At 45.4% G+C, this 13,753-nt stretch overlaps 1 protein-coding gene across 14 annotated transcripts in view; it reads right to left on the bottom strand.

The window, feature by feature from the left end:
* The window catches only part of MAGI2 (membrane associated guanylate kinase, WW and PDZ domain containing 2), a 526,993-nt gene that overhangs the window by 15,037 nt on the left and 498,203 nt on the right, over positions 1-13,753 (bottom strand). For all 14 annotated transcript variants that reach the window (XM_070755140.1, XM_070755141.1, XM_070755143.1 and 11 more), the window contains one exon: positions 10,083-10,221. In XM_070755140.1, the coding sequence (XP_070611241.1) occupies positions 10,083-10,221 (139 nt within the window). The remainder of the gene's footprint in view (positions 1-10,082; positions 10,222-13,753) is intronic.

The following is a 13,753-nucleotide window of genomic DNA, read 5'->3' as shown; positions in this document are numbered from 1 at the left end:
GGGAAGGTTCCTTCGTCCGCCTAGCAGCTGATCTGCTCGGCAGCGCAGCACCAGCGAGGAGCCGAAGATCTTCGGCTCCTCGCTGCTGCTGCGCTGCCGAGCAGATCAGCTGCTAGGCGGCCGCTCGAGAGCAAGAGGGGGAGAGATAGAGAAAGAGAGAGAAGGAAAGAAAGAGATGAGAGAGGGAGGAAGAGAGTGTGAGAGAGGAAGAAGCAACATAGAGAAAGAGGGGGAAGACCCAGGGAAGCCTCTGCCCGGCGGGGAAACTCCACCATCTACGCATGCGTGGAAGGGCACGCATGCGCAGATGGTGGAGTTTACTTCCGGGTTGAAAACTCGCGAAATAGCCCTTTCGCGATACTTGAGGACGCGAAACTCGAGGGTTCACTGTATACCCACTAAAACCCTCATTATGTATTGGACAAAATAAATAAATAAAACAACTATAGTGGTATTCAACCAATAGATGGCAGAACATTTACAAATTTGGATCTATGATATATCTATGTTCTTTTGTTCTAATAGAACTTCCTGTTTCCTATTACAGTATTTAGTTGAGCAGTAAAGCACATGGTGATTGTGTTCTTTGTTTGCTCTGTATGGTGCTTTATATAATCAGAATGTCTAACAATGATTTTCCTAGTTTCTTATGGCTTTTTGAGATCTTACGGATATTTTAGATTTTTGGAAGATTAACTGCTTTGGATGAATCTATATTTCACCTCCATTGAGATTATTAATCTTCACAATTGTTGTGGTTAGCTCTGGCCTAGCTCCTGCCCAAAGGACTGTGGATGTGGGGGAGACATCCACATGCTGCAGGCCTGTTTTGCCCCCGGTGGAATCTGCTGATGAAGGCTCCTCTGACCAAGAAGACATGACCAAGAAGACATTCCTTGGATTCAGAACAAGAGTTAATGATACAGCCACGCATGCGGAGAGCGATGAATAGGATGCAACAACTGAGGGATTATTATAAAAGAAAATGAGGCCACCTGTGGTTGGGTGGGGCTGTGGTGATTAGTGAGGCTGCTATAAATAGCAGCCTGTGGGTTTGGCCATTTTGGAGGATTATCTGATCGTTGTGTTTCATGACTGCTTTACTGACTTTGAGCTTTTGTGTGCTGATTTCCCCCCGCTTTGAAACTAAACCAGAGCAAAGTGTGTTTCACTTTCTGAAAGAAGAAGGACTGTGAATTGCCTCACAGCTGCAAGCTAAGTATCACAGAACCGATAAGGGACTTGTACAAATTATCAGTTTGTTTGGAGACGAGTGCTCTTTGCTATACAAAAAAAGTGCTTCGTTTAAGTGACTTTTCATTATAAAGAATATTGTTTTGAATTTTCAAACGTGTGTGTGTCTGAAATTTGTACCTGTGAATTTTTGGGAGGAGTCTACCAGAGAGCCCGACAGAACACTATATTCTTTTGTTCTAATAGAACTTCCTGTTTCCTATTACGGCATTTAGTTGAGCAATAAAGCTTTATTTAATCAGAATGTCTAACAATGATTTCCCTAGTTTCTTATGGCTTTTTGAGATCTTATGGCTATTTTAGATCTTTGGAAGATTAACTGCTTTGGATGAATCTATATTTCACCTCCTTTGAGGTTCATAATCTTCACAATTATCTTTGTTTGCTGAATTTTGAATACCAGAAGCTTTTCTTGTGACCAGCTCAGTCCTTGTATCTTGCATGGAAAAATCAACAACAAATGGTTTTTAATTCCTCAGTTTTGCCTGTTTGAAATTGGAGCCGGAGGAAGAGATGGCCTTTCTGACTGAAATGGGAATTCTAATGTTTATTGTCACGGAGAATTTGACTTTCCGAAGGATCCTTTTAAATATTTCTCTTCACGGCAGTCTGTCAACTTCGTTTTCCCTCAGGCACAATACAGCCTTTTAACTCCATCTAAATGTCATTTTATAGAAACGGAGAGCGGCCAACCTTGTAGGACAATGAGGGTTAACCTTTTTCTCATTGCCTGCTGAAAGCGTGACAGTGTGCACGTATGCATACCAGACCCATAATGCAATGCGTGTGTGACATACACATCCCAAAACCTTGCCCTGCATATGCATGCATGACCCCCATGCTCCCCAGCCCAACATGCACATGTGACCCCTGTGTTCCCCAACACATTGTCATGTGCCCCCTCACCCTGCCCCCCCCCATGCATGTGTGTGCCCCTTCATCCCATTTTGGGCCTAGCATGCCTCTCTCAGCTTCCTGAGGTAAAAAATCGGCCGCAGGAGGGTCACCATACCCCCTCACCCTGTTTTGGGCCTAGCATGCCTCCCTCAGCCTCCTGGAGTGAAAAATGGGCCGTGGGAGGGTCACCATACCCCCACACCCTGTTTTGGGTCTAGCATGCCTCTCTCAGCCTCCTGGGGTGAAAAATGGGCCGCGGGAGGGTCACCATATCCCCACACCCTGTTTTGGGCCTAGCATGCCTCCCTCCGCCTCCTGGGGTGAAAAATGGGCTGCGGGAGGGTCACCATATCCCCACACCCTGTTTTGGGTCTAGCATGCCTCCCTCAGCCTCCTGTGGTGAACAATGGGCTGCGGGTGGGTCATCATACCCCCACATCCTGTTTTGGGTCTAGCATGCCTCCCTCCGCCTCCTGTGGTGAAAAATGGGCTGCGGGAGGGTCACCATATCCCCACACCCTGTTTTGGGCCTAGCATGCCTCCCTCCGCCTCCTGGGGTAAAAAATGGGCCACAGATGGGTCACCATATCCCCACACCCTATTTTGGGCCTAGCATGCCTCCCTCAGCCTCCTGTGGTGAAAAATGGGCTGCAGGAGGGTCACTATACCCTCACACCCTGTTTTGGACCTAAAATGTCTCCCTCAGCTTCCTGGGGTGAAAAATGGACTGCGGGAGGGTCACCATAACCCCACACCCTGTTTTGGGCCTAGCATGCCTCCCTCAGTTTCCTGAGGTGAAAAATGGGCTGTGGGAGGGTGCCGGCAACTCTCCATGCTCCCCCCACCCTGACACATGCACGCATGAGCCCTCCCCATGTATTCACACACATCTCCCACAAGCGCCCCTCCCTCCGTGCATGTGGAACAGATACCAGAAAATCAGCTGGCATGCTGGGCGCGGTGCCAAAGGATCTCAGCGGACATTTGAAAACCATCGGAATTGACAAAATCTCCATCTGTCAATTGCAAAAGGCCGCTTTACTGGGATCGGCAAACATAATTTGCCGCTACATCACGCAGTCCTAGGTGCTTGGGAAGCGCCCGACTGGTGATGAAATATGAAATCCAGCATAGTGATCTGGTTTGCTGAGTTGTATTGAAATAATAATAATAATAATAATAATAATAATTATTATTATTATTATTATTATTATTATTACTATTACTATTACTATTACTATTACTATTACTATTACTATTATTAAATTAAATGTGTGACTTCAAATGCATTCGTCTGTCTGTCTGTCTGTCTGTCTGTCTGTCTGTCTGTCTGTGTTTGAATAAGTTTAAAATGACTTCATTCCGAGTGATTCTCTCCTACCTTGTTCGGTAATGCAATAAACTCAGATGAATGCCTGTTACTGTTTTGTTGAAAAATAGTACAATAATAAACCCATGTCAATTTTCAGGGTTTTTTTTTAAAAAATTGATCAGTCCTAAGAGCCTTTTTAATTTGGTTATTTTAGAGCAGAGAGATGGACAGTTCAATTAATTTGTGTACTTAGCCTTAATTCTGTTGCTTATTTCTAAAATAGCCCCTGAGACGGCGGTCACCTAAAATGGAAAACTGAATGTGGACGTTTTAATGTTACTGTTCCCTGCACACAATTATACGTGTCTCTTTTTAATATATATATATAAAACAAACCCATCAGAAGAAAAACACCACTAAAATTAAAATCTTGTTTGAATTACATCAGTCCTTGGCTAATGCTATCAGTCATCAAATATGCTTCTTAAAGCATTTTGGATATTGTTATGTAGACATCTGTTGTTAATCTACTGGAACATAACGGAGGTTTAAAACAGGATTTTTATGTACAGGTAGTCCTCACCTGTGGACTAAAATTTCTTTTGCTAAGTGAAACATTTGTTAAGTAAGTTTTGCCATCTGAATTCGTATAACCCTGGAAAACGGTTGTAACGTAAGTCACTCTTTTCAGTGATGTTGCAACTTTGTATGTTCACTAGAATGTTCACTAAATCAATGGCTGTAACCAGGGCTGGGCTACTGCTCGGACGGGGGGCAAACGCAGTGGGAGACCATCCAGGGGTGGGCAGCAGGCAGGATGGGGTGGAACACAGTTCCACCGGTGGAAATGAAGATGCGTGCGCAGCTCCAGCTGATCGTCGGCTGTCACTTCCGGGATTACTGGTCTCAGCTCAACTCTTCTTTTTCCCCCTGCTGCTGCTGCTGGGTCTGCGCTCCTTGCTTTTTTCCTCTTTCCTCCTTCCTGGCCTCAGATGAGCTTCCCTCTCTCCTGCCCGGCTCTCCTCCAGCCTCACGCAGCCACCTCCTGCCTGAGGTGCAATCAGAAGGCGTGGGTGGAAGCGGCGCTGGCAGCATTTATGCTTCTGGCAGCACCCGTTCAGCTAGCTACCCTGCCTGAGGTGGGGGGGACAACCCAGGAAGGAGAGCGCGGGAAACATGAAGCCAATTGTCACCCCAGCGAGCGACACTGGTAAGGTTGTAAGTCGAGGACTTAACAGTTCACTTGAACGATGATCGTTCAAGCCACTCCCACCTGGTCACATGGCCGGCAAGCTACTCCTACCCAGTCACATGACCATTAAGCCACGCCCACAAAATAAGCCACACCCACAGTGCGGCAGTAAAAAGTTTGGCTGCCCATTACTGGGACCATCTGGATTCAAATACTGTACTCCTTTTCTTTCTGTGGGTTAATGTATTTGAAAATTTGAAATTTACCCAAGCAACAAGCTTCTTCTTTTTTAAAAAAATAATAATAATTCCCTCTGGAAAAAAGAAATCTGCAGTTATCTCTTGCAATATGACGAAGGAAGACCAATGATTAACATTTTAGCATGCACGGGTTTACACACAGATGGACACATACAAGAGAAAAACCGCCATAATTTCATGCGTCACACCACAGAGAAGAAACTCCAGGTTCCAAATGAATATTTGTTCTCTGCAAAATCTTTCCTACTCTAAGCAGCCCCTCCCTTTTCTTTCTTCAAAAGACACCATTTCAGTGCCTTTGCAAGCACGTTGTTCTCTGCAAAATCTTTCCTACTCTAAGCAGCCCCTCCCTTTTCTTTCTTCAAAAGACACCATTTCAGTGCCTCTGCAAGCACGTTGTTCTCTGCAAAATCTTTCCTACTCTAAGCAGCCCCTCCCTTTTCTTTCTTCAAAAGACACCATTTCAGTGCCTCTGCAAGCACGTTGTTCTCTGCAAAATCTTTCCTATTCTAAGCAGCCCCTCCCTTTTCTTTCTTCAAAAGACACCATTTCAGTGCCTTTGCAAGCACGTTGTTCTCTGCAAAATCTTTCCTACTCTAAGCAGCCCCTCCCTTTTCTTTCTTCAAAAGACACCATTTCAGTGCCTTTGCAAGCACGTTGTTCTCTGCAAAATCTTTCCTACTCTAAGCAGCCCCTCCCTTTTCTTTCTTCAAAAGACACCATTTCAGTGCCTTTGCAAGCACGTTGTTCTCTGCAAAATCTTTCCTCCCCCAAGCAGCCCCTCCCTTTTCTTTCTTCAAAAAAGGGAAAAAAAGAAACCCCTTCATCCCAGCAGCAGCTGCTTGGGTTCGTAAGGTGAAAATAGTTCGGAAGAAGAGGCAAAAAAATCTTAAACACCGGGTTCGTATCATGAAAAGTTCGTTAGAAGAGGCGTTCGTAAGATGAGGTACCACTGTATATTCCTACTACCCTTCCCATTGAAAGCAATTAAAATCAAATAATTTTTAAAAAAATCTCTTGTGAAATAAAAACCAATAAAAGCCCCAGGAAAAAGTCTAGCACAATGGTTCTCAACCTGGGGGTCAGGACCCTAAGACCCTGGGAAAAGACAAATTTCACCTGGTGTTAGGAACTAAAGCTTCTATTCTGGTGCCTTGGAATATATTTTTACAATCCAACCCATCAGGTGTTGACAGTGGGTGTGTCCCTCTGACCTTCCTGCCAATCAGCTTAAAGCTCTGTTGGAAGAATTGGCATTAGACTTATGACTGGGGGTCACCACAACACGAGGAACTGTATTAAGGGGTCGGGGCATTAGAAAGGTTGAGAACCACGGTCTAGCAAGTTCCCAAACAAGCATCGAAAGAGAAATAAAATAGACATTGTGGGAACCTCTGCGGATGAAAACATTTGCAAGATATTTGATTGTAGAAAGGAGTTGTTACGTCAGCAACTGATTAACCAGCAGGGTTTTTCCCAATAAATTTATAGGCAAATGTGTTCGTAAAAAAGTGGGAGCGGGAGAGATTTATTCATAAAACGCCATCCTAAAAAATAATAGGATGCATTTTGATAGTTAAGGTAGAATTTCATCACTAGAAGCTTTCAAGGAGAGATTGGACTGCTGTCAGCCTGGATAGCTTCAAGGCAGGATTAGATAGATTCATGAATGCCGAGTTCTTGTGGTTAGCTGTGGCCCAGCTCCAGCCCCAAGGACTGTGGATATGGGGGAGACATCCACATGCTGCAGGCCTGTTTTGCACCCAGTGGAATCTGCTGATGAAGGCTCCTCTGACCAAGAAGACATGAGTGACAGGGAGGAGGAGAGTGTGGCAGACAGCTCAGAAGGAGATCAATTATCTAGCTCCTCCTTGGATTCAGAACAAGAGTTAATGATACAGCCACGCATGCAAAGAGCGATGCATAGGCAGCAACAACTGAGATATTATTATCAAAGGAAATGAGGCCACCTGTGGTTGGGTGGGGCTGTGGTCCTTAGTGAGGCTGCTATAAATAGTAGCCTGTGGGTTTGGCCATTGTGGAGGATTATCTGATCCTTGTGTTCCGTGCCTGCTTTACTGACTTTGACCTTTTGTATGCTGATTTTTCCCTGCTTTGAAACTAAAGCAGGGCAAAGTGTGTTTCACTTTGTGAAAGAAGAAGGACTGTGAATTGCCTCACAGCTGCAAGCTAAGTATCACAGAATTGATAAGGGACTTGTACAAATTATCAGTTTGTTTGGAGACGAGTGCTCTTTGCTATACCAAAAGAGGGCTTGGTTTAAGTGACTTTTCATTATAAAGAACATTGTTTTGAATTTTCAAACGTGTGTGTGTCTGAAATTTGTACCTGTGAATTTTTGGGAGGAGTCTACCAGAGAGCCCGACAGAACACGAGTGTATCGGTGGTTATTGAAACGGATGTCCAAGTGCTGCTTCTATGTTGGTTGAGACAAGCAGGATTCCCTTGGGTCCCATTTGTTGGGGATCAAGGGAAAGGGAGGGTCTTGCCTTCTCTTTCTGCTCAAGACCCCCATGGACAATTGGTGGGCCACTGTGTGACACAATGCTGGACTCGATGGGCTTTGGCCCGACTCAGCATGGCTCTTCTTAGGTTCTTATGTTCTTATCTGTCAGAAACGGTGTAGGGCAAGGCTGTCAAACTCAATTTTATTAAGGGCCGCATCAGGGTTTTATTTGCCTTCGGGAGGTGCTGGGGGGCAGCTAGCTGGGTTCAACGTCACTCATATCAGGGGTGCCTCTGGCTCGATCCAGAGTTCTGTTATCGGCTGCAGAGCCCTTCAGAAGAAATGGGCTGATGTATGCAAGGCCAGATTGCAACTATCTGAAGGTAAGTAGTAAGTGTGCTGTCCCAAAGACAGAGATAGTTGGACTGTATTTAGGCATGTTTCTTTAAGGTATTGCATTACGGGAAATGTAGTGAAATTGCACTCTGGGTACTGTAGTTTTACATGTGACCACATTTGTGTATTCCTATTGGCTCTGACTCGGGATGAGGGGTAATTGGAGAGAACATTCCAGTGGGTCCTTTGTCTTCACTCACTAAGCCAGCCAGCATGTAGATGCTACACCTAGAGCCGGGGTCAATTCTATCTCTTTTTACCTGCACAATGGGAAAGATTATACTGCATAAGAATTGCATCATAACTGTGAGTTATTGTGAGAATGCCTGTAATAAAATGATCTGTGATATCTCGTGCTGAATTATCTGACTGGGAAAAGTTGAACTTGTACCAGAACAGTAAGGCAGCTCCACTTCTGTTTTGTTTTCGTATTTCCGGTTGGCCCGTTGGGCCATTTTTCGGCATGCCCATGCTTCAGGAGGCTTTCCTGAAGCCTGGGGAGAGGGAAGAACAGCCCAACAGGCCTACCAGGCCAACTCCCAAACGGACAACTGAAAAGTTCAGAAAAATGGACTTCTGGTTTGCCTGTTGTGCTGCTTTTCACGGAGCTTTCAGGGAAGCTTCCTGAAGCCCTGGAGTGTGAAAAACAGCACAACGGGCAAACCAGAAGTCTATTTTACTGAACTTCCGATTTGCCCGTTGGCCGTTTTTTTGCACTCCGGGACTTCAGGGAAGTCTACTAAAGCATCCAGAGGGCAAAAAGACCTCCCCCAAGGCTGAAAATCAGCTGGCTAGCACGCGTATGCATGCTGGAACTGACCTAGGGGATTGCCTCACACGTCCTTCAATATGGCTCCGTGTGCCACCTGCCATAGGTTCGCCGTCACAGGAATAGTATCTGCAATCCTCAAATTGCAATCACTTTTTAATGACTGCTTGAAGTTACGACAGCATTGCAAAAAATAACATGACCGTTTTTCACACTTACGACCATAATGGCATCCCCATGGTCATGTGATCAAAATCCGGAGACTTATCAATTGGTTCATATTTATGACGGTTGCAGTGTTCTGGGGTCCTTTGATCCCCTTTTGCGACCTCCTGACAACAAGTGAAGCCAGATTCACTTAACAACTGGGTTATTAACAATTGCTGTGATTCGCTTAACAACCATGGCCAGAAAAGGTGTAAAATGGGCCAAAACTCACTTAACGGCGGTCTCAGTTAGCAATAGAAGTGTTGTATGTTGAGGACTACCAGTAGTAATAGGAGTAGGAGTTTTGTACGTTGAAGACTACCAGTAGTAATAGGAGTAGGAGTTTTGTATGTTGAGGACTACTGGTAGTAATAGGAGTAGGAGTTTTGTATGTTGAGGACTACCAGTAGCAATAGGTGTAGGGGTTTCGTATGTTGAGGACTACCGGTAGTAATAGGAGTAGGAGTTTTGTATGTGGAGGACTACCGGTAGTAATAGGAGTAGGAGTTTTGTACGTTGAGGACTACCGGTAGTAATAGGAGTAGGAGTTTTGTATGTTGAGGACTACCAGTAGTAATAGGAGTAGGAGTTTTCTATGTTGAGGACTACCAGTAGTAATAGGAATAGGAGTTTTGTATGTTGTGAACTACCAGTAGTAATAGGAGTAGGAGTTTTGTATGTTGAGAGCGACCAGTAGTAATAGGAGTAGTAGTAGTAGGAGTTTCGTATGTTGAGCACTACCAGTAGTAATATAGGAGTAGGAGTTTTGTATGTTGAGGACTACCAGTAGTAATAGGAGTAGGAGTTTTGTATGTTGAGGACTACCAGTAGTAATAGGAGTAGGAGTTTTGTACGTTGAGGACTACCAGTAGTAATAGGAGTAGGAGTTTTGTACGTTGAGGACTACCAGTAGTAATAGGAGTAGGAGTTTTGTATGTTGAGGACTACCAGTAGGAGGACGCCCAAGGGGGAACTACTTTTACTATAGGAGTAGGATGGAAAGGAGTTGGGTCCAGATGTCGGGGGGAGGTTTACAAATGAATCTTTCTTCTACCACATCCATATATTTTTTTCCTCAGGGGGTGAAAGAATGTTTTGGAAAGACCACGTCTTTCTGGAACGTTCCTTCAGGACGGAGACAAAGCGGAAGCTCCACTACACAAACAAACATCCTCCCCCACCTTTTTGCAGCGTTACATCCATGTTACACCAAGCACAATACAGGTAGTTTGAAAGGTAAGGGCCACTAATCAACAACCACCATCATCACCACCAGCACCACCACGACAACAATAATAATGATAATAATAAAAAAAGTAGAAACCCACCATATTCTGGGACCTGTCCGGTTCCACGTTTTAGTAACAACCGTACTCTTCGGCCACCGGATTTGATGAGTTCTATTGCTCTGGTGTGGGTCATGTCTCTCGTAGTGTCCCCGTTGATTTCAATAATTTGATCTCCCACCTGCCAGGTTGGAAAAATAAGGGTGTTAGGGAGTGTGCAGAACCTTTTGGGATCAAGGACAGGCACAGGGGAAAATGTGGAATTCCAGCAGATACCCAAGAGAGATGAATAATTATTCAGTCATGCAAAACACATATATTAAAGTTCAATTAGTGTTGACTTTAGAAATAGCACAGTCGAGTTAAACAGTCCGGTCATACACATTCAAATCAGTCAATATCTCTCAATACAATTGTTGTGGTTAGCTCTGGCCCAGCTCCTACCCCAAGGACTGTGGGTGTGGGGGAGACATCCACATGCTGGAGGCCTGTTTTGCCCCGCCCCGGTGGAATCTGCTGATGAAGGCTCCTCTGACCAAGAAGACATGAGTGACAGGGAGAAGGAGAGTGTGGCAGACAGCTCAGAAGGGGATCAATTCTCTAGCTCCTCCTTGGATTCAGAACAAGAGTTAATGATACAGCCACGCATGCGGAGAGCGATGCATAGGCAGCAACAACTGAGAGATTATTATCAAAGAAAATGAGGCCACCTGTGGTTGGGTGGGGCTGTGGTCATTAGTGAGGCTGCTATAAATAGCAGCCTGTGGGTTTGGCCATTGTGGAGGATTATGTGATCCTTGTGTTTCGTGACTGCTTTACTGACTTTGACCTTTTGTGTGCTGATTTTTCCCCGCTTTGAAACTAAACAAAAGCTCAGAATTTGGGTGGGAGGAGGAGGAGGAAGAAGAGGAGGAGGAGAGTCGCTGCCGAAGGAAGAAGGTGAGGGGAGGGGAATCAAAAAAATCCAAAAGTTTAAGGCTTAAAAAAAAAAGAAGGATTCTGAGGCGGCGAGGAGGAGCACGCGCCTCCCATACACCCAGCATGAGGCTGCCTCCCATACACTGCACCAGAGAGAGAAACCCAGGGGGAATGGCATGAAACTGGCCGGGCCTTAGTGCCACTCTCAAATTTCCTGGGAAATTTTTCCCGGTTCGGGTTCTTAACTAGAAAATGGTTCTTAAAAAGAGGCAAAAAAAATCTTGAACACCTGGTTCATATCTAGAAAAGTTCTTAAGTAGAGGTGTTCTTAAGTAGAGGTACCACTGCATGTTTATTTCTGTTCTCATCTTCTCTAAATTGTAAAAAATAACTACTCTGTCCTTCCAATAGGCCTGAGATAACAAAACACGACCCGCAAATTTAGCATCGCGGTAAATATTTTCAGTTGGATAACCCCGGTTCACCTCTGATGTTTCGAAAACAATTATACTAGCTTTGTTTAAACCAAGGATGTTGCATGTCATCCCTGAATGTGCAAAATTCATTCCAGGTGGACTATTTTCTCTGCCAGGTCAGAACAAAACGTAATTACATGCGTGGGCTTTCAGCCTCCTGTTAAGTGGCAACTTTTAACGATCAAAACAGCCTTTAATTGTGCACTGGGGGAGGGGGAGGTACCATTGTCTGCCAACTTAATGCATTTCCATAATTAAAGCTCCTGCAAGAGACTAATTGCCTGGCAAAAAAAAATGACATTATGTTTCTAAATGTGGATTGTGGCTTATAGACAAACTGTTTGGGTATCTGTTCTTTCCACGTCCTTCCTGCCGATGGAAAGAGATGGCAAGGAAACTTGTGGAGGTTTAGGAAAGTCTGCTCACATCCAGGCAAGCAGTGATACCTCGTCTTACAAACTAAATTGGTTCTGGGACGAGGTTTGTAAGGTGAAAAGTTTGTAAGACAAAACAACGTTTCCCATAGGAATCAATGGAAAAGCGATTAATGCGTGCAAGCCCAAAACTCACCCCTTTTGCCAGCCGAAGCGCCCGTTTTTGCGCTGCTGGGATTTCCCTGAGGCTCCCCTCCATGGGAAACCCCACCTCTGGACTTCCGTGTTTTTGCGATGCTGCAGGGGAATCCCAGCAGGGGAATCCCAGCAGTGCAAAAACAGGCGCTTCGCTGGCAACGGAAGTCCGGAGGTTGGGTTTCCCAGTGAGGGGAGCCTCAGCAAAATTGCAGCATCGCAAAAACACGGAAGTCCTTGAAACCCCACCTCTGGCGATTTTGCTGAGGCTCCCCTCACTGGGAAACCCCACCTCTGGACTTCTGTTGCCAGCGAAGTGCCCGTTTTTGCAGTGCTGGGATTCCCCTGCTGGGATTCTCCTGCAGCATCGCAAAAACACGGAAGCCTGGAGGTGGTGTTTCCCATGGAGGGGAGCCTCAGGGGAATCCGAGCAGTGCAAAAACGGGCGCTTTGCTGGCAACAAAAGTCAGGAGGCGGGGCATCCCAGTGGCGGCGGCTTGGGTTTGTAAGGTGAAAATAGTTTGGAAGAGAAGGCAATAAAATCTTAAACCCCGGGTTTGTATCTCGAAAAGTTTGTATGACGAGGGGTTTGTAAGGCGAGGTATCACTGTATAACAAAAACTAGGCATAAGTTACCTCCCAAAGGTTTACTTATGACCTACCTCAAAAATTACATCCTTTTTTTTTTTTGCTATAGGGTAGTTTTGCTACTCTGTCATGATGTGATGTAAAGTCAACCCAAGGGTCGGCTTGGGAGTAAGGCCACAAGTGGATGCTGAATAGCCCCTCCCACAGCGAATACAAGAGGAGCGAAAGGAGATGGGAGTTTGCAAGAGACAATCAGTTCACTTAATTGGTTCCTGAGTCTCGGAGACGCCTTGGCAAGTTTTGAAGTTATCGGCCTGGCAGATCTCCAAGCCAGATAAGGTCTGCGACTGTGAATTTACCCTTGAAAGACTTGGCTGGATGTGAATGAGAAGAACTCACAGTAACTTAATAAAAAAGAGGGTTTTGTCAGAACAAGGAGTATGCTTCGGGGTTTGTGGAATCCTTGGTCAGAAGACAATTTGGGGAGTGGTGTCAAGCTGGCCACACCCACCCAGTTAGCCACACCCAGCGAGTGGCATCAATCCTACCATGCCCCCCAGTTGGCCACACTCAGCCAATTGGCCATGCCCACTCAGCGCCCCAAGGTCAATCACAGCCCTGATGTTGCCATCAATGATATTGAGTTGGACACCCCTGGTCTAGGGAAATGGTTGACTTCATTTTTAATAAATCTGGGTGACACTACAATATATTTTAGTTGACCATCTGTTGTGGTTAGCTCTGGCCCAGCTCCTTCCCCAAGGACTGTGGATGTGGGGGAGACATCCACAAGCTGCAGGCCTGTTTTGCCCCCGGTGGAATCTGCTGATGAAGGCTCCTCTGACCAAGAAGACATGAGTGACAGGGAGGAGGAGAGTGTGGCAGACAGCTCAGAAGGAGATCAATTATCTAGCTCCTCCTTGGATTCGGAACAAGAGTTAATGATACAGCCACGCATGCGGAGAGCGATGCATAGGCAACAACAACTGAGAGATTATTATCAAAGAAAATGAGGCTACCTGTGGCTGGGTGGGGTTGTGGTCATTAGGGAGGCTGCTATAAATAGCAGCCTGTGGGTTTGGCCATTGTGGAGGATTATCTGATTGTTGTGTTTCGTGACTGCTTTACTGACTTTGACCTTTTGTGTGCTGATTTTTCCCCG

Source organism: Erythrolamprus reginae, chromosome 6, assembly GCF_031021105.1.
Source record: "Erythrolamprus reginae isolate rEryReg1 chromosome 6, rEryReg1.hap1, whole genome shotgun sequence".
Classification (NCBI taxonomy): Eukaryota; Metazoa; Chordata; class Lepidosauria; order Squamata; family Dipsadidae; genus Erythrolamprus; species Erythrolamprus reginae.
The sequence above is the reverse complement of the archived record's forward strand: the minus strand, read 5'-3'. Positions and strand labels throughout refer to the sequence as shown.